This window comes from Podarcis raffonei, chromosome 7, assembly GCF_027172205.1.
Source record: "Podarcis raffonei isolate rPodRaf1 chromosome 7, rPodRaf1.pri, whole genome shotgun sequence".
NCBI lineage: Eukaryota > Metazoa > Chordata > Lepidosauria > Squamata > Lacertidae > Podarcis > Podarcis raffonei.
The window spans coordinates 42342927-42368260 of record NC_070608.1 but is presented as its reverse complement, the minus strand read 5'-3'; the positions used below and the strand labels follow the sequence as shown (position 1 = coordinate 42368260).

Genomic DNA, 25334 nt, shown 5'->3' with positions numbered 1-25334 from the left:
ACAAGGAACATGTGGAAATCAGCAAGGCAAAACCTAATAGAAATCAAGTACTTGACATTTTATGGCGAGTAGATCTACTCACAACAAGCCAGAAGTGCTTTTTAGCTCATTTACACTTTTCTCTGGAACTTTACTGCCACTAAACCATTTTTTGGTTGCAGAAAATAGTGAGCGACTCAGGCCTTTCCTGGATATCAACTGAAAAATAAAATGAAAATCTTATAGTATCATTGAATTGCAACATAGTTTATTATTTTATGAGCAAATAATGTTACAAAGATTTTTAAACCAATTTAAAGACTGCTTCCTTTGCAAAATCAAGAAGTGAAATGTTCAAGTGTACTTCTGATGTAGTCTTCAGAAAACAGCTTTTAATGTTTGTGTGTTGGTACGGGCGCAATCTCTAAGTTCAATTAAAAGATCAGGAGAATTGTAACTATCACACAGTCCTTTCCCTCCCACATGCAAATTCATCCCACTATTCCCCAGACAGCCTTAAATATTACATCTGCACCACCCTTCACCATGGTTAACAAAGCCAGTGTGGTGTAGTGGTTAGATCTCAGCAATGAACTTCACTGGATGACTTTGGGTCAGTTAGTCTCTTAGCCTAACCTACCTCAGAGGGTTGTTGTGAGGATAAAATGGAGAGAGAGAGAACCATATAGGCCACATTGAGCTCCTTGGAGGAAAGGTGGGGTATAAAAGTGATGACTAAATAATAGAATCAGGTTTACCAATGTACGTATGACCAGAAATTATGGAGGGGCTGGATTAGCATTCACCATGCTTGAAGCTAGTGCTGATGTAACCCTTCAACATGCTTCAGTCATTCAGGGGAATGGTGGAGAGAACTGGCACTGGAAATGGGAGGGACTGGGTGAAGGGAGCCGTAAATCTACATGAGGCTCTTCTGATCTCTTAATCAGGGTCAAGAGACCAGGAAATGTTACCTTTCATAGCTACTGCTAAGGAAATGAAACTCTTTAGAATAAGCTTTGAATGTCATGCTCTACTCTATGGTTAAGGGTAAGTCTGCAAATGTGAACACAACTCTGAACCCATTTTGCACATGCACTGCAATAAAGCTTTAGTGAAACAACCAAGTGTTATTTTTGAAACAGAGATCTGAGCTGAATCAAAGGTTGTTGTTTTTTAGAAGTCAACACACATTTTCCCTAGTAGGAAATAAACACACAAACATTTTTTATTTATGTGGGTCTTACCTGTCCTCCAAAGGAACAAGATGGTGATTTTTCCTTTGAATGTGGTAAGATTTATGAAAAATTTCCTTTGAATATAAAATATTGAAAAGGATAGGTCTAATAAGGCTGTGTTTGCCATTTTTAAGGCACTACGCACTGCGACTGTTTCATGGTCCTAGTGCTAGAAGCCATTCATGGGCAATTGTAAAGAGAACACAGGTTTTGTAGAGTTAGACTCTCTGTTATGAAGTTTTTAAATGTTATGAAAAGCTGTAAGGTATGTTCAGAGCTGTATAGATCACCCCAAAAAATGAAGTGTTGCACTATTTAATACTGAAACAGGCCTTCATCTAAATATAGCTTTATTCCTAGAGACAAGCTAAGATGATCAGAAGTTATCAATGTCTGTAGCACAGTGATGGAAAACGTCCAGCCCTGGCAAAATTCGGCATGCCAAGCCTTTCCATTTGCCCTGTAAGTCCAGTTTCCAAAAACAATGCTACCGCCCCACAACCCATATCATATGTGATGCCATGTGCAAGGTAAAGACGCAGAAATGTATTACAGTGGTACTTTGGTTGTCCTACTTAATCCGTTCCGGGACTCCGTTCGACTCCCAGAACCATTCAAAAACCAAGGTGTGGCTTCCGATTGGCTGCAGGAGCTTCCTGCACTCAATCGGAAGCTGCAGAAGCCGCGTCGGATGTTCAGTTTCCAAAGAACGTTCGAAAACCGGAACACTTCGGAGTTTTCGGCGTTCAGGAGCCAAAACATACAAGTACCAAGGCGTTCGAGAATTAAGGTACGACTGTGTATGGTTCAGATGGGCACACCCAAACCTTGTAGAAAGCAGGCCTGAACTTCCCACTCATCAACCAATACTTAGGCTCTAGCTAACCACACCCAGACAGGCCAACCTTGACAGGTAAGCAGGACCACCCACCCTCCCACCCATCAATCACATGGCATCATTACGAAATCAGAGGATTACAAGTGGGTGAGATCACCCATCTGTCAAAGTTGGATCCTGAGTTACGGGAAGATAAAGATCCAGCGTGTCCGGACAAAAGAGGTTCCCCACCTATGCTGTAGCAAAACACAGGAATTTTTCATCAGACAAGGTGTACTGTGCAGTAATGCTACAAAAATCCCTATTACTACAAAAAAAAATTAAGACGAATTCACAAATTAAAAAACCTACCAGCGGGATCACTACCAACTACCTCAAACTGTCTTAATGGAAGAAACTAGAAACAACCGGATTAGGAAACAGGCTGAAGCAGATGTGTCCCAAGGAGCAGTGTCATTTGTAAACCCCAACCCTCATTACTAATTTACCGTATTTTTCGTCCCATAGGACGCTCCATCCCATAGGACGCACCTACTTTTTGGGGGGGGAAATAAAGGAAAAATATTTTTCCTTTTTTTCCCCCCAAAACCAGGTCGGGGAACAGTGGGATGGCGGCGCTGCGCCTCCCGGCTGTCCCCCAAGCTTGTGGGGCTGGCCGATGTCTGCCCGGCGTGAGGGGCGCTCTGCTTCAGGGCGCCCCACACGCCGGGCAGCAGGCTGCAGACACCTGCGCGAAGCATGGGGCGTCCTCCGGAGGGCGCCCCGTGCTCCGCGCTGCAGGCTGCCGCCAGCAAGCCTTGCGCGCCCAGGGGGAGTTCCCCCCCCGGTGCGCAAGGCTTGCTGACACCTGAGCGAAGCACGGGGCGTCCTCCGAAGCGCGCCCCGTGCTCCGCGCTGCAGGCTGCCACCCGCAAGCCTTGCACGCCCGGGGGGAGTGCCCCCGCGCGCGCAAGGCTTGCCAACACCTGCATTAAGCACGGGGCGTCCTCCGGAGGGCGCCCCTTGCTCCTCGCTGCAGGCTGCCACCCGCAAGCCTTGCGCGCCCAGGGGGAGTTCCCCCGGGCGCGCAAGGCTTGCCGACACCTGCGTTAAGCATGGGGCGTCCTCCGGAGGGCGCCCCGTGCTCCGCGCTGCAGGCTGCCGCCTGCAAGCCTTGCGCGCCTGGGGGGAGTTCCCCCCGGTGCGCAAGGCTTGCCGACAGCTGAGCGAAGCACGGGGCATCCTCTGAAGCGCGCCTGTGCTCCGCGCTGCAGGCTGCCGCCCGCAAGCCTTGCGCGCCTGGGGGGAGTTCCCCCGGGCGTGCAAGGCTTGCGGACACCTGCGTTAAGAACGGGGCGTCCTTCGGAGGGCGCCCCTTGCTCCGCGCTGCAGGCTGCCGCCCGCAAGCCTTGCGCTCCCGGGGGGGAGATCCCCCGGGTGCGCAAGGCTTGCCGACACCTGCACGAAGCACGGGGAGTCCTCCGGAGGGCGCCCCATGCTCCAGGCTGCCGCCTGCAAGCCTTGCGCGCCCGGGGGAACTCCCCCCAGGTGTGCAAGGCTTGCGGATAGCTTCCTGGAGCCTGGAGAGCGAGAGGGGTCGGTGCGCACCGACGCCTCTCGCTCTCCAGGCTTCAGCGAAAGCCTGCATTCGCCCCATAGGACGCACACACATTTCCCCTTCATTTTTGGAGGGGAAAAAGTGTGTCCTATAGGGCGAAAAATACGGTAGCAATAAAGTTCTGGGATCTGTCTAAACAGGACAGATTTCTGCTGCTGCAGCAGTGGCACTAATTCCATTTTTTAAAAGTAACCCCAAATGGTACCATGGAGAAAGCATTCCACAAATGGCAAGCCACCGCAGAAAATGATGTTTCTCATGTTGTCACACACACCCAGGACCTCTTGTGGAGGGGGCACACCAAGAAGGGTGTCAATATTATTATTGCAGGGTTTGGGTCAGTTCATATGGGGAGAGGTGGTCATTGAAGTATTTAGCTTCAAGGCTCAACCTCTGAGTCTCAAGATGGTGATTTTAGAGTATCTGACAACCTCAGTCTTCCTGATTCCTTGATGCATGTGGAAAAAAATTATCCAAAAGCAGTTCTAAGCCTGACACAAGTCCCCTGAGACGTGAGAAGGAAAAGCAAATGACTCACATTCTGTCAGATGGGTTTGGGTTCCTACAAAAAATAACTCAGGGTGACAGATGATCCCCTCTGGAGGCCAGAAGCAAAAATGACAAATGATGGTCAGATCAGAAGCGCCACCCAGAGCCACCAGACCAACAGGAGTAACACAAGGCTTTTCTGAAGAAAACACTCAGTTATTTTCCCCAACAGCCTGACTGGAACTGAAGCAAGGAGGGAGGGAGTATCAGGAGGGCATTAACTCCAGAAAACAGGCAGACCACTTTGTTGTAAGCAAGCATAGACGTTGACTACATGCCTGTTACATCTACTATAGATAAAACAGATTAAAGTGCATATCTTGCTGAGTTTATTTATCAGCTAGGCAAAAAGGCTTAGAGGGTGAATGACTTACCTGGTCATTAAGTTGCCTGATCGTTTTCTCTATATGTGGCAAAAGCCCTCTAAAGGTAAATTCCTGTATGAACTGTCGAATTCTATCATGATCTGTGAGTGTCAAACAGGTGCCATGAGGTGTCCATGTATTTGACTTCTTCGATTCATGCATGGATGAATTTGGTTTCACATAATCAGTGCCATCAAAACAACCACTCTCACTAGTGTGATCCAATTGAAGTGGATGACTCTTAAAATTATTTGATAAACCATCTACTGAAAAACAAAATATGCAAACAATTACCCATTTAAATAAGCTCTGATACTAGGGATTGGAATTTTAGCAAGATTTAACCAAGTGATTATGAGTTAATTGATATCCCACCTTTCTAAAATGTACTGAAAGTTACTATAGTTCAGAGTGGTCAATCCTCGGTATACAACATATTTTACAGCTACTATTACTCCATTCCAAATTAGACTAATAGTATTTTAATCAAATAATTATACTAATATGCAAAATAAAATATAAGTGTATGTTAGATTTTCCCAGTCTACATGGATACTATTTAATGACATTTTGCAATGGTTATGCCAAATTATAGTGCATAATGTGAAAGTTTGCAAACAAATAATGTACCAATTTACAAGAGGAAAACAATAGAAAATGAAAAGGTATATCTAGCTGGCCACTATCTCTCATTTGACTAGCCTCCCTAGCCATTGGCCAACCTAATATGATTCACAGGAAGTCAGAGCTGTCATGACCTCAACATATTGAAGGAAACATGCAAATTCTATTCATGGCATCTGAAGGTAACATGGAGATTCCAAGTAAGGGATAAAGTATAAACTTAGAATTCTGACAACTTGGAATTACAACTGGAAAGAGACTAAAGCCAGCTCTCAGCTGGGAGCCAGTGAAATGTCTCTGAGGGAAGCACCAAATCAAATAATAATAAACAAATGTGGTTTTTAAACCCATATATATGCATTATCAAACAACTAGAGAGACCACCAATTGCCAACATTATTATAGTCTCCAGAACAGGCATAGGCAAACTCGGCCCTCCAGATATTTTGAGACTACAATTCCCATCATCCCTGACCACTGGTCCTGTTAGCTAGGGATGATGGGAACTGTAATCCCAAAACATCTGGAGGGCCGAGTTTGCCTATGCCTGCTCCAGAAGTACCACCACCATTTAGGTAGGGCAGTCACATTGCTACTCTCTTCCCCACATTCCTACTCACATGTTCTTAAGCTCCCATCCTCTCAAAGAAAACCAGAAATCTGAAATGGCACCATCTGCAAAGAACCCTATGGTGATACCAAAGATATATAAACTAGGAACTATATAACAGCATTAAAGGTAAAAGGTAGGTAAAGGTAAAGGTTAAGTCCAGTCAAAGGTGACTATGGGGTGTGGCACTCATCTCACTTTTCAAGCTGAGGGAGCCAGTGTTTGTCCATACAGTAGACAGCTTTCCAGGTCATATGGCCAGCAAGACTAAACTGCTACTGGTGCACAGAGGACCGTGACAAGTGTCAGAGCGCATGGAAACACTGTTTACCTTCCTGCCACAGCAGTACCTATTTTATCCACTCAGACTTGTATGCTTTCGAACTGACAGGTTGGCAGGAGCTGGAACAGAGCAAAGGGAGCTCACCCCGTCATGCAGATTCGAACTGCCGACCTTCCCAAGAGGCTCAGTGGTTTAGACCACAGCGCCACCTGCGTACTATAACAGCATGAAAGAATGGTTTGCCCTACAAAATAACTGAAGCAAACAAGTGTCATGTATTGGTATTTATCATTTATTATGTGTTAATGAAACACATTTAGCAAAAGAGTGTATTTAAGGGGGTGTGGTAAATTGTGAGATCTACAGTACCTGAGGTAACTAAAATCTCAGGACATTCACTAATTCTATCTAGCTTAATTCTAAAATGCATGCATTTCTGAAGTTCCTTTGCATTTTTGTAATGCAACACAACAATATTTGCTTGTTTGCTCCACCTCTGCAATACATTCTTATAACCTGGCTATATTTCAACTAGGAGAGGTCTACAAATAAACTTCCCATGTAATAGCCTAGTGAACACAGCTTAGAAAGACAGAGGCTTATCTCTACAAATACAGTGAGCTTCAGAAACACTTCAAAAGGAGCTAGACTTTTACCAATGATTGTAGTCTTTTACTGTTTGCTTAACAACTCCAACAAGCTTTTATTTTATTTTTTAATGGCACCTGACTTGTAAGGTGGAAACTCTTGGTGGAAGGCTAGGGTCATACTAGGTGATCTGATCAGATCAATTTCAGGGGATGGAGAAAGTCACCAATCAGCTTCACTGTAGTGAAGTTTGTAGGAAGAGTAAGATACTACTTGAATTATCACTGATACTGCAGCAAATACTTTTCAGCTAATCCTGGAGGAACAAGCATCCCTACATAAGCACTTGATACTTTTATGAAAACTCAAAACCACTTCATATATATTCTTAATAAGCCTTAGAATAATTATGCAAAGTCTGCTAGTATTGTTTCAAAAGGGGACTGAGACAGTGAGTTAGTAGTTTGTAGGTGGCCATCAAAATAGCTCATAGGAGAACTGAGATTTGAGGTGGGGATTTGCAGCTCATATCCAGTGCTTTTTTCCTAAAAAAAAGTTTAGGGATATGCTCATTTTCCTACTAATATTGAAATACTACCCCTCAATGAGGCCAAACTTAGATTCAAAAAAATGTTTAGGGGCATGCGTACACCTGCATCCCCCAAGAAAAAAACTTCTCATATTACATAATTTTGATGGTAGTTACATGATGAAATAAGGGCACGATCTGGCATGATTGAAATGGGACCTGCAGTTGCAGTATTCTGATAAACCACTGGTTTATTTTTATTTTTTAAACTAAGTTGTGATAAAAAGAAACATACCTTTGGAATCATTACCTAACCCATCCAGTGGTATAAAGTGATCAGAATTCTTATTTGAAATTACTGTATATGGGCCATCTTCAAAAGGTTCCTGTCAGGATAAAACATACAAAAAACAGTTTCAACTTTCTGAAAATATAACATATTTTACACTTCTAGAAATCACTAATTTCTTTCCAACAGAATGTTGCTTGGATACTACCGCAGAGTCTGCCCTGCACTCTCTAAGTTAAGCTGCAGTCTTCAGAGGCAGAAGGGGACATTGAATTTTCATCACCAGTGATGAGGTGAACTGCTAGTTTAGCCAGCTTATGTATGTTGAAAGGGGAAGTGCCTTTCACTTTTCCACTCACCTCAGGCAGCAAAGTGTCCTGGGCTAGCTGTGTTGGAAGGTACCAGCCAGCAATCAATCATATTATAAAATAATGCCAAGAAAGAAAAAAAGAAGCTGAAACTTTAGACTTCAACTGGTTGAATCAGACATTTAAAAACTGCGACAAAATAATTTATTAAAGGAAATAAACAGACTCACATACAGCAAAAGGAGTGAAGAGACCCTTCAGTATAGTACAGAAAAAGTTTTAAGTAAAAAATTATACCTGGGTTTGGATAGTGTTTTTCTGAAGATATTGGCTCCAGGGATCAGGAATCTGTTCGTCTGCTCCTCGATTAGACCCACGAGAATTTATCTTAAGTAAATAACACCCCTGAGTCCCATATCTCTGTTTCATTTCTTCATAAATTGAATCAGCCCTAAAGATTGTAAAGTATTGCAGAATATTTTCAAACATCATCCTTTTTGACGGGTAATCCAACTTCACCTTTATTCCTGGCATGTTCACGTAGCCATAAGCCATAGACCATAGTTTACCAGGCACAAGCAAACTGCATCCACTCCTTCTCAATTGTAGTGGGAAGAAACACACTACAATTCCTAGCTCAGCATTACACTTGGCCAGTTTGTTCAACTGTAGTTTGGAGTGAAACAATCAAGCTGTAAAACTTAGCCTGGGGTTGTGATTTCTTTCCTCACAGCATCCATGCATGTTAAGTGCATAGTTTATGGCTTACTGTGGCATGTGAATGCAAACTATTGTATACTGAATGAACAACTTTGCTTCAGCTCAACGTGCAAAGTTTCAGGAAGGAAACATTTCTCTTCAGAACTACAGAAACTGAAAAGAGCAGCAATCAGTGTTGCACAGAACAATTTATATGAAGCATTCTTGACAAGAATCCCAGCAGTCAGGAAAAACTAGTGATCCATCAGGAAATATCCATCCCCAACTTAGAAGACTATTTGAAAAAAGATTAAGGATTGAATGAGAAAAAAATGTGAAAAAACAGAAATACTGTTGAAGTGACCAGAGATTTAAAGAGCTGAGGATACAGAAATAAGCAACTGCTGACAAGGAAGATTCTTCACAAGTCAATGCAGCCATATTAATTCCAATTTAACACAGGCAAGGGCTGAAAACAATGGCAAACAGAATTATAATAAAGTCCATCAGGAGAAATCTGAACAAGCAGAAGAGTATTCAGCATGGGTGGGTGGGTGGGTGGGTGTATGTGTGTGCAAAAAAATAATATTTCACCAGTTTATGTTTTATATTGTTACGGGCTAATTCTGGTCCTAGTGATTAACTGCCGACAACCATTTGAAAAGTCCAATTTCCTATTTTAAAAATGCACACATCCCAGTTGTACACAATGTTAGCAGAAAGTACTAAATAACAAACTTTTAGAGTGTTTTGCAATATCAAGCACTTGCATTTCCTGACTGCTTCATGGAAGAGCTCATGAATTATTTTGAAAAAGCACCATTCTTTATTCTAAAGGAAAAAACATGTATGACTTAGAACACAAAATCCTAAAAGAATTTCCTTAACATGAGCCCGAGGAATCACACTTTATCTAGGAATCCTCCATGACCAAAAGATCTAATTTCACCTACTTACTTTAAAAGAATACAGCTCTCTCTTTTGGGTTATTTATAGCGGCATAGTCCTACAGGATTTATACTTGTTACAGCAAGTTATATTAGACACATAGTTTTTGTACACAAGAAGGAATTACACCTGTATGTCCAAGAACTGAGGATCATGGAATTATCTTAAACTACATAGACATTATAAAGTTTAAAATCAGCATTTCAGAAATCTTATAAAGTGTCAGAGAAGCCACTTAGACAACCCTACTCACCTTTGTTCCTCTCCTAAACTCACATCATGCAACAACACATAGTATTTGAGGGTGTTTGGAATGAACCATTTTGGATAAGAGTATTCATTACTATGTTGAATCTGATGCTGCTCTTGTGAAAGCTTTAAAAACTGTTCCACAGGTTCAGGTTCACTAGATGACACCACGAGCATACCTTAGTTGACATTAAGGATGAACCACAAGTTCACAAGTTAACCAAGAACTAGTTAATGCTTGGGTATTGTTCCAGCTTCTTTTAAACCTGTGCCTAAATTACAACTTCAGTGCTTCTTTTAAACCTGTGCCTAAATTACATCTAAAGAAAAGTTACAAGTAAGTCACTTGTGATTAATAATAATAATAATAATAATAATAATAATAATAATCCACCTTTAGCAAGACAGGTGGCAGCTGAAGATAAAATACTGTCTAAAAATAATGTTGTATAAACGATGGGCTCATTGCAGTCTGTTTGCTATGCTACCATTAGCTAAATGACTGCAAGATTATTCTTTGATAAAGTACTAAAAGCTGGTCTGTACCCAAGAATCCTCACCCAGCCACAATCCTCATATTGCAAGCTGTGATTAAACCAGGAAGCCTCCAATTATGTTTACCAGCATCGGAACAAAGTTCAAACCAAGAATTAATATCCTGGCTTGTTCCAAAGCTGAAAACCAAAGTTTACCATTTCAGATAAAATGTGAAACCATAGTTAATTAAGGGCTTCCTGGTGTAATTGTGGCTCATTCAAAGGGAGGTGCAAAGGGGTTCTGTACAAGCAAGAACACATAAAAATTGAGTAATTTAAGGTTCTGAATAATGCAGGTTTTTGCTGCAATTATTAACAATTCAATATCAAACAATTAAAACACAAACAAAATGACCTTGAGCACCATATACTCCCAATTAATTCCAATAAAGATTTTGGAAAACAGAATTGTTTCATTGCAGTTTCCCGCTTTTTTAACAAGCTTCTTTACTAGCAGATGTAGGACAGAAGCATCTTATATACAACATACATTTATCTTTCTGTTCCAAAGGATACAGGCTACATAGTGGTTTAGGAATTCATGGTCTGATGATGGCATAGACTGAAGAAAGCTCTCTCGATAAGCCTCAAACCATGGAGTGGTAGCTGAAATAAATTAAAAAGATATCACAGAAACATTTAAAATGAAGAGACAAGCTACTCTGCTGTAAAAAAAAAAAAAAAGTAGACAACTGCCAGCAGGAGAGGTCTTGGAAAAAGTTATCAAGCTTAACAGTAGTACTAATTAGTTATTGAGCACTTCTGCAGTATGATTTGGACAAAGATTAGAAGAAACTATTTTCAAGATTGCAATTCATAAAGAAAGGGAAGCTAATGAAGATTTCATTCATATGGTTCACAATATATCCCATGGCTGTACTGCAACATCAGAAAGATTTCGCCCCTCTGCTACTCCCATACAATTTGATTTATACTGCCATGCCTGTAAAACTACAGCTTATCAGTAGTATAGTTTTGGGAATTTTTCATTTATTTGAACGAAAACAGAATTCACGCTAAAAAACAAACACAATTTTGGGGTGTCCTGGGTTTTACTTTTTGAAATATGGCAACCCTATCTGTAAGTTACTCAGACGTCAGCTCCATTGAGTTCAATGAGATGTAGTCTGATGTCTGTAGTCTTAAATGCATGTATACATAATTTTTATTCAGTTTTCAAATAAACAGAAACAACTAAGACTAAGCGAGACATTGTAACATACAAAGGAGTTGAGGAAATGGCTGGGGAGAAAAAAGGAAAGGAGAGAATTAGGGAGGAGAGGTAACAGCAGGGCCCCAATACAAGATTCACTGATTTTTTTTAATAACAGAATAATAAAATGTAAAATGGATTGGTGAATTGCATTACAATGCAAGTGTATATATGATTGCAGCCTACATTTTGTTAAGATTCTAAAATCAGTTGTATCATTTTTGCAATTCAAAATTACAAGTAAGCTCCACTTAAGAAACATGATCTAATGCTGAGATTATTCAGAGATCAAAATATATTAAACAAGAAGCAATATAGCTAACATACATTGATCTAACACTGGCAAAGGGAACCTCCAGGCTGCAGAACTCATTAGGCCTGCAAGGCTGTTTTTCCCAGATGCTAGGTATGGGTTTGGCAGGGTCACAACTGGTCATGTACATTCAATGTTACTAAAAACACATGTTCACCATAATGAAACTGGTTATAGGTATAGTATAATTCTAAATTTGAAAAACATAGAAGAGGAATTTGTTTTGTTGTCATGGTTGTGGTTAAATGAGCATATTTCAGGATTTCTTACCACCACAAATATAGTAACCAAGACTACTATTCCCTTATAGTAGACCCATTGTATAGATGTCATCTTTTTTTCCTTTTTTTTAAGACTGTAAATGCATTGCTTTCTTACAAATACCATTAGAAGCTCACAGGCACCTCACATTCAAGTAAAGGCCCAATTCATTTGTTAAAGCATAACCCAGTATTTTAATATTTTAATTCTGGAACGTAAACACCACTTTTGTACCATTCAGCATAACCATCATCACTTCTTATATCCAAGACACAAAATATCAGAAAAAGAAGTCCTCCTATGACTTTCAAAAGTAATATTGTTAATCACTAAAGCATCATACTGCTCCTCATTCAAGAAAAGGTATTGTAGCGGTTTCTAATCTCAAAATTTGAATATATTTTACTTATATATTTATTTGATTTATATACCACTTAATCATCTATACCTTATAAGCAGTTTATGTAGAATAAAGAATGCCTGTTAAAATATTGATCAAAGTAAGTTAAAAGCAAGTTTTTGTGTTTTTTAATTTGTTTTTCTGTTATATCTCGTCGTCAACACATACTATGTTACAGTCATACATAAAAATAAATAAATAAATACCATGGATATAGGTCATAAACATATGATAGTAATAATAACATAGCTACATTTTCCCAAGATTCTTTAAATCACATATATCTTGAGTTAAACTTCCCTTCCACTCTTTCCATGGTTTCCTATCTACTATGCTTTTAACTGTGTTTTCTTACTCTACTAAATTATTTTCATTACTTTACACCAGGCATGCCCAAAGTCCGTTTCAGGGGCCTAATCCAGCCCACCAGTCGGTTTAACCCGGCCCCTGTGGCAGTTTATTTCCTGGGGTAAAATCCTAAAAAAAAAAACTCAACAAAAAGCCCAACAACTTCAATCCTAAAAAAAAATCTGGCCCTCTTTGAAAAGTTTGGACACCACTGCCTTACATAATCTCACATTATAACATCTACTGCTGAGTGTTTTTTCCAATCCATTATGTTTATTTTCTTGTTATATTTTTCCATATAATCCCGATATAATATCAAATCCTCTTTCAATCTCTTAGCATCTTTATTTCTTAATCTATCTGTCATACTAGCTATTTCTAAGTATTTGAACATTTTGAGATGTCATTTTTCTCTTGATGGTTGTGTATCTGTTTTCCATTTTTGTGCAAATAGAATTCAAGCAGCTGTAGTCACACACATCCCTAGGGTAATTCAGGGGGCGGGGTCTGTTGTTACTATTCCCAGAAGAAAAGCCTCTGGATTTTTGGTAAACATTCTTTTAAACATTTTCTTAAGTTCATTATACACTATTGTCCCAAAATTATTTTGTTCTCCTCCACAATCACCTGTTTAGGGAAGCTTTTAATGTTTGATGTATTACAGTATTTTAATATTTTTTTGGAAGTCGCGCAGAGTGGCTGGGGAAGCCCAGCCAGACAGGTGGGGTATAAATAAATTATTATTATTATTATTATTATTATTATTATTATTGATAGAATGTACCAACTGTATCTTGGCACTTCCAACATTTGTCACTTTTAGATCTAAATATTTTGGCTAGTCTGCTTGGCGTCAGATACCACCTGTGGATCATTTTTAAATAGATCTCTTTTAACACGTAACATGCAGTAAATTTTAAATTTATTTTCCACAATTGCTCCCATAGATTTAAATCAATATTGTGATCCACGTCTTGTGCCAACTGATCATGGATGATTTAACTAATTCTTCTTTCGTTTCCCACTCAAGTAATATTTTATACATTTTAGATAGGTTAGATCTTTATATTTCTTTTTCAAATTGTGATGGTTGTTCTGTGAATCCCACTTTTTTGTCTGCCTTAAATTTGGAGTTAATTTGATAATAATTTAGCCAATTCAACACATAAATTCTTTAATCTCTTCTATTCTTTTTCCATTTTTAGTTCTCCTTCTGAGAAATCTAACAACTCATTGTAGGTAGCCCACTTAACCCCCATGTTAATTTTTTTCCTTGTCTCTGCTTCTATCGGAGAAAATCACCTTGGTGTTTTGTTTTCCAATAAGGTTTCATATTTTTCCCATACTCTAATTAAATTTTTCCTACTAACATGGTTAGAGAAACTTTTGTGTATTCCAGCTTTGCCATACCAAATACATGAATGCCAACCATGTTTGATGTCAGGTCCCTCTAAATCTAACAACTGTGTGTTTTCCAGCAGCACCCAATCTTTTATCCAAAATAGGCAGGCCACTTCAAAATACAACTCTAAGTCTGAGAGTGAGAAACCCCCTCTATCTTTTATATCAATAGGAATATTATATTTTATCCTGGGTTTCTTCCTCCATATAAATTTAGATAGGTATTTTTGCCATTCTTTTAGACAGTGTACATCATTAAGTATTGAGATCGTTTGGAACAGAAATAACATTTTTTGGAAGATATTCATTTTTATCACTGAGATTCTCACTATTAAAGAAGACCTAATAGCAAGAAATATAAAAAAAGAGAAAAATCCTCTGCACATTCTGGATCTAACCAAAGTCTAAAATGAACTCAAATTCCTAGTGCCTGCTTCCTCCATCTGAGACATACTTAGAAAAGAGTGGAATTGCCAAACACATAATCAATTTAGGGAAGAGGAAACCAGCAGACTTCTCCCTTAGTTTCAGTACCAATGCTTCCTTCCAGGCAAGTCCCTTTTTGGAGCCCGAGTGGTTTGACAAGGGAGAAAAGAGTAACCACTGATGTCTCGAGCACTGTCAATTAAGTTTCTGTTTATCACACAATCACATTCAAGATTAATCATAACAGCCTTGTTAACAATGAAAAGAACTAACTTTTCCCAGGAATAATGTGCTGGGCAAATGCAAAATATCACAAACAGGAATGCTGTTGTAGTGAAAGACATCCAAATTCCATACAACAAATGAGTAACTATACATTTGTTAAGCTATAAACTACAAGACCCTAAAACAAAATATGATTAACAACAACAAGCCAGCTAAGAAAAATATGGTGGGTAGTGAACAGCAGCTTACAACTCATCTGAACACTACTATTATTTCCAATTATCACAAAAAAGTTATTGTTTAAAAAAGGAAAAGGAGGCAAGCATTTCTGGAAAGTCAAGCAATTTAAAATTCAGCATGCTCAATCAAGTCAATAGAGAATGATTTTCTCTTCATTTTGATCTATGGAATAATCACAATTGGATTTAAAAGAAAAGATAAGATCTCATCAACCATCACCAATATTTATTTCTAGGAATGAAATCTATTCTAAGAAAAGTGTAGTAGGGTGGTAAGAAAAGATGGATGGGTTGCATAACAAAGGAATAGAAAGGACTATTTAGGAAACCCACACCAGTCACACAAAATACCTGAATAAAACGTGGATGTGTTCAGTCCCATCAGTGTGTCTTTCCAACTACTGTACCAAGGAACACTAGCTTTAACTGAGAGATCTGACAGAGAAAACATGGAAGTATTAAACTAAGCCGGTAGTTTGTATACATTTCATCTTCGTTCAGGTTTAGGAAGCCTCCATATGCATGTGAAAATCTACTGGATACATGTAAACCCTTAAGCTTCCACTGACGTCTCTGGACATAGGACACTTTCAGAACCAAACATGAAAAATATAAAACCAAGAGCATTTTGTCTTGAGCATACTGCATCATGCTCATTCTCTCCAGAATTAGAATATTTTAAAGCTTCTGAGAAAGCAGGTGTATTTGACAGAATTTATTCAGTAACATTGTATATTTTAAGCATTTGTTATAGGGTAGCTGTGCCTTACTAAGAACATAACTGGGTTTAAACATACGGGATGTGTACAGTATCAATCTACAACCGTTTCTTACTAGAAAAAAACCCCCAAAGTAGCATTTTTGTTTTGGGGCTTATTACAAAAAAGACTTATGCTCATTGAAATATTCACACACCCCTAAGTCTTCATCTTCTTCTTTAAATGCAGATATTGTTCGAAAGAGGAAATGGCATTTCATGGGGGTGGGGGGAGCAGGGAAAATCAGCCAGACAGAGAACATCACTTCAAACACACTTTTAAGGGAATCTCAGCACAATCATGAAAAAAAACTACCTAAACAATATTAACAATCTATATTAACTATATTTTTCTCCATTCAACAGGTACCGGTATCATCACTCATGGGAACACATACACATACACTCATTACAAGCCTGGCAACTCTAAAACTATACTTAATGATATGATAAAGTTGATAGTCTTTCCTTGGACTTTGTTATTTTAACTCATGTGCAATTTTATAGTTTTGTTTTTCATCTTTTAATTTTAGTCTGCTGCTATAATTGTTCTGTTTTTTATACATTATAAAATGAAATAATAATTTTTTAAAAAATTAACTGCAATACAGAAAATAATGTACTTGCAAAACCAAGACATACACCTAAGACAGACAACTGATTACCCAACTAACTATAGCAAGAGACAAGAGTTTTTCAGGAACTAATAATGAAACTTCTCACATGGTCAGTAGTCATCCCTTTTGACATGTCCGAAGAATTTCCATTGGCCATGCATTTTTAAATATATTTAATACTCAGAGTAGGATACTTCAGACATGTCAAAGGGCATATAAAATGTTTTTGGGGTTTTTTTAAGTGTTTAAAATACTGGGTGTATTTTAAAATATACTATTCAAAAAGTCTGTTCACACCAGCTTTTGCCCCCTGAGAAATATCTCAGGAACACGAATTGTGGTTCACACCATATCCTCTAAGTGGAGAGTGACATATTAGTGCTCCAGTTCTGGGTTTTACTGGAGTCCTACTTTCAATAAAAGATCCTTTCTCTCCCTCTGTTGGGGTCTCTCCGTGATCTGTTCTTAGCCCCCTGCTATTCATTCTCAAGCTCAAGGCCAAATTCCATCACGACAGGCCTTCCAGAAGCTGCATGCCAGTGGTGGGTCCAAAGCCAAAGAACAACAAACTGTTACAATAGGCTATATTCCAGCCAAACAAAATCAGAGGTTTCACACACACACACACACACATGCATCTCTCCATTTGGCAAGCAAGAGACATGATTACAGTTGTAGAACACATTCCAGTCGGGCAAAAACACTCAAAGAAAATGAGCAGCAGGGCTAGGGTGGGGGCATCCAGCATAGGCAAAGTCCTGACGGCCAGAAAGGAGCCTGGAGAGATACATTGGGCCAAAGTTCCCAATGCTGGCTCTATAGTCCTTTGGTAATCTCATCAATTTCTATGGCTATCAGTCCTATTTATATGCAGAGGACACCCAACTCTCTCTCCCACCCGCAAGCTGTTCCTCCCCACTCCAATCCCATATCTCCAACTGCCTCTTTGATATTTCTCATTGAATGCTTTGTTATAGCCTCAAACTTTTTATGTTTAAAGACCAAACCTCCTATTTTCCCCAAAGCCCTACTTCTTCTAGCCCTTCCTTTCTCACTGGCATTATTACCATCCAGTCACATTTTGATGCCTAGATCATCTATGTTCCTCATATTCAAACCATAGCTTTTCCCCTTGCAAGACTGAAAAACTATAATCCTTTCCTTCTGCAAAAACGAAGTAGACTAGTCCTGACCTAGTTTGCTGCAATCTTCTCCTCTCTAGACTTTAATTGTCTCTCAGTCTCATCACATCTATCTAGTACTCTGCTGCCTATGTCATTTGCTCTGATCATGACAAAAGATGGTATATAAATTTAATAAATAAACAGATAAATAGATAAAACACTTCTTAAATCCTATGTCGGTTACCTCTCCACTCCTAGATCCAGTACAAGTTCCTTGTCCTTTTTTCATAGCCTTGTCCACCCTCACACCCCATTACATCTTCTTTTTTATATCCCAACAGCCCTACCCATGATCTTTCCTTCTAAAGCTCCACCATTTTCTACCACCTGAAGGTCTCCTGCAGCCTCAGAACATGTTGCCCTTTCTCTCTCATGCTGCTCCATGTGCTTCAACAGCCTCCAAGAACATCTGTATGATGTTATATCTCCTTTCCTTCAAATTACACTTTTTCCATGAAGACTTTGGCATAAAGTGTTGGTAGATAAAGTGATAAAACACTTGCTTACACTTTCACATTTTCGATTGTAGCTAATCTGATGCACTAGCACAAGCCAGTGCAAGGACTTCCACTAACACAATGGGGTTTCCCACCCTCAAGAAAACCTGCTCTGAAGGGTCGTGAAAACCCACAGAATAGCACATGAGAGGAGGAAATATAGTTCCATATGCAAGTAGAAATGTTTGCGCTGACAGAACAATTGTATTACAGTGGCACTGAATTCCATTCAAAGTTTCTTGGGTAGACTTGTCCTCATATACTCTGAAAGGTCATGCACACTGGTTACACAATAAAAATAAACAAAGAAATAACAACAATTTTCTCTATGTTTCATTTGCTGCTTATACATACAGTATGATTACATAAAGACATGGGGTAATCTAGAAAAGTGATGCATGTACAGGAGATTTTCAAGCAGAAAGGTTCAGGTAATAAAATTATTTCCACGGAGCTTAATTTCTAGCTAGGTGTTTCTAGAAATACAGCCTTAAAGATAGCCTTTGCATGATTTTTGTCTTCAACTATCAAAATACTGACCATGCAAAAAACAAAAACTCAATAATTTTACTTAATCAGCAGTCAAGTGAATACACAGAACTAAACTTGAGTCATCTAAAGCAACTTACACACATTAACTGGATTTCAACATAGTACAAATAAAGAATGAGGATGTGTTGTATATGAACAGCCACAGACAGAGAGCTACAGCAATACAAGTGTAATAAAAATGATAGGATGTATTTTAATTTGTACAGATTTCACTCCACACAAAAAGGAACAACTATGATCTGCTTTCACTTACCGTACATGTTACAAATAGTATGAATAGGAAGGTTGCATTTCTAGAAATATGTTTATATTTTAGTTTTTTGGAACTTCACTTAACTCGCCACCCTTAATCCAGACACTATATAATAATGTTTTTTAGAAAACAATTTTTACTCCCATTAAGCAAAAAGCAGGGAACTTTTAGCTAATGGGAGTAAGAGCTAATGGGCAACATCCAATGGTACCAATCCACCAGCCAAACAAACTTCCACTCAAACAACAGGGCTTTCCCTTCCTCTCCTTCCCCACACCCGTTCCATAATCCCCTCCAAAAAATGTGCTCCAGTCTATTTGGGGGGAAAGGGAAGCACAGGGAGCTGTAAGTTGAAGGGGAAATCCCATTACAAGAGTAGACATCCACTTGCACAACTTTCTACAGAAAAGTAGTACAGGTTTCAACACTTTTTCCATAAGTAATTATATCTAAGGGCAGAATTGTATGTTACCCTAGAGTTCTCAGCCCTTTCTTAACATACAGTAAAAAATTGTGGCCTGACATAAATGCATTCTGCACTTCCTGGACACTGTCAGTGATGTGGACTGAGGAATCTCATTACATAATATCACTTAGGTATGCAGAAAGCTTATGCTGTCTTTTGAAGGGAGGGGCAGAAATCAGGCAAGTTGATCCTTTTACAGTGGTGCCTCGCAAGACGAAATTAATTCGTTCCGCGAACTTTTTCGTCTAGCGAATTTTTCGTCTTGCGAAGCACGAAATCCCATAGGAATGCATTGAAAATCAATTAATGCGTTCCTATGGTCAAAAAAAGTCCAAACAAAGCCAAATTTGGTACAACAAGAGTTTAAGTGCTCTTTAAAGTCACACATACTGTAAAGAGCATTTCAAAATTCAAACCCAGAATTTTTTTAAAAAAACAGCAGAGTGGCCCAATGGTCACAGAAAATCATAAAAATGCAGGGGGAAAAAAACAAGCTTCCAGATTCTTGCAAACCCCTCCCCAACACAAAGTCCTTGAATTCCAAACACCCCAACCCAAAATCCAAAACCCCCCAAAAAAGTTTTAAAAGCTTAACTTACCAAATGGCTGCAAAAGAAGTTTTGGAAAAGCTTCAAAAATCACCAAAGTCTTTAAAAACCTCAAAAAAGGCTACTATGTACACTCCGTTCTATGAGTTGCTCCTCGAAGTCAAGTCGCAACTGTATTAACGGTGTTAAGAAAAAGAAACAAACTTGCAAGACGTTTTCGTCTTGCGAAGCAAGCCCATAGGGAAATTCGTCTTGCGAAGCAGCTCAAAAAACGGAAAACCCTTTCGTCTAGCGAGTTTTCCGTCTTGCGAGGCATTTGTCTTCCGGGGCACCACTGTATATCTATGGGGTGGAAGCCTCTCACAGAACCAGAACCCTTCCTCACTAGTGACAGGTACTTCACTTGGAAAAATGATGGGGACTGGGGTCTGCAGCTGCTTATTTGTCCATCTGCATTCTATGAGCCAGATGAATATTGATGAGAGGGCAGTAATGGTGAGAAGCAATAATGGGACAATGCTAACTTTGATGACAGCACTAAGTATATGGCTAAATGTTACAGGGTGGGAAGGATAAAGCTCAACATTTTGGGCAACAACCATTTATCTTACAACATGTACCTCTGCCCTTCAAAGTAATTTGGCTGGGATTAACAATTCCAAAATTGAAAATAAGCAGCAATGGAGAGTGGGAATCAAAGTAGGAGCATTTCTAACACTGTCTGCTGCTTTTAAAAAACCCCAACTCCAACAGTATATATGGAATTTTATCAACATGGCAATAGGCAACAAAACTGAAGAATTCCCAAATTTCCTGCATATGCAGTATTGTATTTTTATCCTGAACAATTCCCAAACTGCCTATGTGTGCAGAACAGTACCTGTTATATTATATTGTATTTTTCTGTAGTAACTAATCACTGTGCAATATCAAGTTTTCAAAGCTGTAAGCTGTATGTCTCTCACTGGGAAAATATAAAACAAAACAAAATATAAAATCATTAACACATTTCAATGTCTTGTTACATACCACTAATGTTGAGATCATAATCTCCCGCAGTAATCACATTAGCTACTAATCCTTCAGCAGGCTGACTAACAGTCACAACATCATTCAGAAGCTTCCGAATGGCTCCTTGTTGAGGTGGCTGTGTAATAATGTTGTTGACAGCAATTTTCAAGTTTTTGATTATGTGAAGTTGGTTGTTGGGATCTCTCATGTGCACTAAAGTAAGAAAATAGCTGTGTTAGACTAGTCTGCTTTGAAGCAATGCTCAATACACAACATTTCTGTAAAAAAAAAATCAAAACATATAGTGTCTTCAAAAATTTTGAAAAGGCAAGCAAGATCTCCTCTCACAAAATATTCAAAACGAGAACATTCCTTTAGACTGCAATCTCTCTAAGAAGTAACTCCCACTGGAGTTAGAAGGGTGCACTTTTGATTAAACATGCATGGGATTCTACTATTTTACATTATTGAAAGTGCTAGAAGCATTCAACATGGAACCAAGGACAGGGTATTCAGATCAGTTGTTGCTGTCAGCACAGCATTCCCTCTGAAGTGTTCAAGTCATTTTTAAAAGTGATTTATGTTTTCAATAGTAGAAATTTATGTCAGTGATGTCAAGCACTGGAAAATTTTCTCGTGCTTCTTTTTTGTGGAAAATTTTCTGTTTGAAAAGCTCATTAGTAACAATGAGTTGATGCCAATTGCAAATACTATTTTAGGCATTCCCATTACAATAAACCTATGCTTTATAGGGATAACCAAAGAGGCAAAATATCTGTATTAAACATCCTTCTCCTATTAAAAAAATCCTATATCCCTAGCCCTATCTACAACATGCCCTTCTGTTTTCATAAATTTAATGCAGGAAACTATTATATTATTTTGCAGTACATATTGTATATGTTATAATAATGGCTTGGATCCATATGAAGGTTGCAATGGCAGCAACATCTCATGATCAGAGTTCGAATAATAGGATGCTCTGTCAGTGGAAGAGGAAAATCATTTTTGCTGTTCTTCACTCCCACCTGAATCCCCTTGAAAATCTTCTCCAAAGAGTTGGAGGAGCCTTCAGAGAAGTAACGCAGGGACTGCAGGAGAAATGAGGTTGGGGGGGGGGAGGCCACTAACCTCTGCACTCCACTGGAAGCCTCCAATGAGTAAGAACATAAGAGCCTGCTGGATCAGGCGAATGCCCATCTACTCCAGCATCCTGTTCTCACAGTGGCCAACCAGGTGTCTATGGGAAACCTGAAACCAGGGAACTGAGTACAACAGCACTCTCCCCACTTGTGATTCCCAGCAACAGGCACGCAGGCACATACTGCCTCCAACAGTGGAAGTAACCCAGCTCCCTCAACAAGCAAAAGGAACCCTTTGGTTGTGGTTTGGTGTGTGTGTGTGAGATCTACGCCATTATATTTCTCATTTTACAATCACTATATCTAAGTAGTTTTTACCTGTCCTGAACACTTTTGGATGAGTTATAAATCATAAGAAAAACTGGTATTCACATTCTTAGTTTGTAACTAAACTTGTCACTTTGACATCCTTCCATTTCTAGTCTCCTATCTGACACTTTTCCAAATTCACAGTAATTGCCCTCAACCTTGTATACTTTTCCTGTTCATTATGTTTCCAAACAAACACATCTGTGAATTGCAGAAATTCTTGGTGGATCTCCAGCTGAAAAACCTCCTGCCTCTAATTCACATTTCCTAATCCTGGACACATTAAAACAAGGTGCAAATGAAAGGAGCAACTTAAAATACAGTTTGGTAGGCAGTATGCCAACACCCCTGCTTAACATACTCCTTACCTACCACTTGTAATTACTTATTGTTTTCATCCATGAAGGTTCAGCACAGGTAAGAAACATAATTAAAGACTGCGTCGATATAGTGATTATAAAATGAGAAATATAATGGTGTGGATATCATCCCCACCTGCAACTAAAGGACTCCTTCTGTTTGCAGAGGGAGCTGGGATATCTCCACTGTACTCATTCACAAAAGCTGGTATAAAATACAGTACTCAGAAATGCTGGCAGGAAGTGGCCATCACTTATCCTAGCAGAGTGCTTGAAGAATTTATTATTTATTTGGGGCAGCAAAGTTGTCCACATATGTGTATATTTCAAACGAGCCTAGCATGTGCACAGTTAGAATTCCAACAACTTAATCCTAAATGTATGGGCATTTATTTGTTACATTCACATCCTATATTTCCTGCAGGATAACAGCATACACTGAGCTCACTGATGGTCCCCCATCTAAGCACTGACCAGATCCAAGCCTGCTTAACTTCAACAAAGTTGCTGCTTCATGTGCCTTTAAGCAATGTCCTGCTTACTTGGAGTAATACACTAGCAAAAAAGAAGAACAATACAAAAGCAGTTCTTCTGAAAATTGTTATTTTTCATCAAGATCCATTTCATTACTATCTATAGATGTCATTTTACAGCAGCAGAAAATGTGCATATTTAATAAAAACACTGCTTAACCAGCTAAAATTGTATTTAATGCTTTTAATGTTCAGATAGCATAATAAATACAAAGCAATAATGTATAAAACAAATTAATAATTACTTGATGTTTCTAACTGATTTTCATTTAGCAAAGGTGAGCATTTTGTTAAATGTGCTTTCCTAGGTTGTAACAGCCAAGTTAAAGTAATTTATTCCTTTTTCAAACATCACCTATGTGTAATAGACTTGTTTGTTTGAGAAACATATGAAATATTCCTATTGGCACAAAATTATATAATCATTTTGGCAAATCAACCTAAGTCTCATAGGAAGCAGTCTCCAGTACATATAACTGAGGCTACAACTGACACATCCATTGTTAATAACCACTCGCATGGCTCACATCAACAGGGTTTAATTTGAGCCAGCACTTGTAGGGCATTCTGTGTCATCTTTTACCTCTGAAGTGTGGAAAAACTGTAAAGGACACCACTTTCACAAAATACAACCAAAACACTGACGATCAGCAGAGCGTAATTCTGCCCACGAGGGTCCCAGTGACTTTAACGCTGATGTCCCTGTCGCTGCAAAGGCCCCTGGACATCACACTTCAGAGACATTTGCCCCGCTGGAGTGAAAGCATAAACCGGCTCCAATGTTCCCCCCTTCAGAGTAAACAAGATGCCATCACCCACGTGAACAAGTACCCTCCTGGCTTTCGCAGAAGGGAGAATTTGGCAAGCGATCTGTATGGGAGGCAGCTGCCTGAAGTCGGAACTTCAGCAAAGGGGGAAGTCAACACAGTGAAAGGGGCTCCTGCCTCGGAGGGCTCTGGAGATGTACATACGGCCCCGCCCAGCTGTCTCGCAGCACCCACACCCGGAAGGGACGGGGCGGCGGCGGTGGCAGGGGTGCTCCGGCGGCGGCTCTCCCTTCCCCTCCCACCATGTAAACAACCCAGTTCCGCTCCCGCCAGGTGACACCGACCTTCCGAAGTGAGGCGACAGAAAGGCTTTATGAGCTCGCAAAAGCCCAGGTTGTTCTTGCGGGTGACCTTCTCCGCCTCCTCGCTGCACAGCGCAGCCACCAACGGCACGAACGAGTCCTGGAGGAACTCCTGCGCCGACTGCACTCGCTGGGCCATCGCTCCGGCCGACTGACAGGGCGGCCCGCCGCGCTGAGCCCAAGCGAAGGGCCGGCCCCTTCCGGCCGGCTTAGCCCGCTCCTTTCCTCCTGGAGACGCTTCCCCGCTCGAGCGCTGAGGCCGAATCCCCGCCGCAGACGAGCGCAGAGTTGGGCTGCCCGCGCTGACACCCGCCGCCCCGCCAAGCCCCTCAGTGACCGCCCAGACCCGCCATATTGAATCCGGAGAGCCCAGACAACCGGGTCAGCCTGCTCCCGGCAGCCTTTGCGGCTAGTCACGTGACAGCGGAGGGAGAGGGAAGAGGCGAGGCTCCTGGAGTCGGAATCAAGGAGGAGACCGGGGGTGGCGGGGCAGGGAGACAAGTACGCATGCGCAGTGTGCATTTCGCTGAGCTTTTGGGAAAGGCAGGAGGGTTGTGCAGAATCAATGAGCGGAAAAACAATCCGGGGAAAGGATCTGGGTCTGCCGGTGCTACTTTAGATCTGCGCATGCAGGCTGATTTTTCTACCAGGGCTGCTCCTGCAAGGATAAGACACAGCCCAGGCGGTTTCCTGCCGCTTGTGCTCATGCCTATATGAGTTCAGTTTCCATTTACAGGGATTCCGGGAGATGTTTCTGCTTTTGTGGCCAGTTGGCTCTCTGCAGAGTGTAACCAATCATAAAACATTACTCTGAGGTCCCTCCCAAAAATGTCTCAGGCGGAGAACCTGAGCACGTTTTTAAAAACTGGCATTTTGCCTGGGCACCAGATCCATGCAATTCCCGGATTTCCACTCCCTGGGA

At 40.1% G+C, this 25334-nt stretch overlaps 1 protein-coding gene across 14 annotated transcripts in view; it reads right to left on the bottom strand.

Annotated features, from left to right (window-relative positions):
* TRAPPC8 (trafficking protein particle complex subunit 8) overlaps positions 1 to 24800 on the bottom strand; it is a 52036-nt gene extending 27236 nt beyond the window's left edge. For 5 of the 14 annotated variants that reach the window (XM_053396289.1, XM_053396290.1, XM_053396292.1 and 2 more), the window contains exons 1-9: positions 24395 to 24799; positions 20959 to 21153; positions 15407 to 15490; positions 10746 to 10835; positions 9698 to 9872; positions 8095 to 8248; positions 7496 to 7586; positions 4576 to 4832; positions 83 to 198 (exon numbers count right to left, since the gene is read on the bottom strand). In XM_053396289.1, coding sequence (XP_053252264.1) covers positions 83 to 198; positions 4576 to 4832; positions 7496 to 7586; positions 8095 to 8248; positions 9698 to 9872; positions 10746 to 10835; positions 15407 to 15490; positions 20959 to 21153; positions 24395 to 24551 — 1319 coding nt within the window. In that variant the 5' untranslated portion in view covers positions 24552 to 24799. Of the gene's footprint in view, positions 1 to 82; positions 199 to 4575; positions 4833 to 7495; positions 7587 to 8094; positions 8249 to 9697; positions 9873 to 10745; positions 10836 to 15406; positions 15491 to 20958; positions 21154 to 24394 lie in introns of all 14 variants that reach the window. The other 9 variants (XM_053396291.1, XM_053396294.1, XM_053396303.1 and 6 more) reach the window with 4 other exon arrangements.
* Between the last annotated feature and the right edge of the window lie 534 nt (positions 24801 to 25334).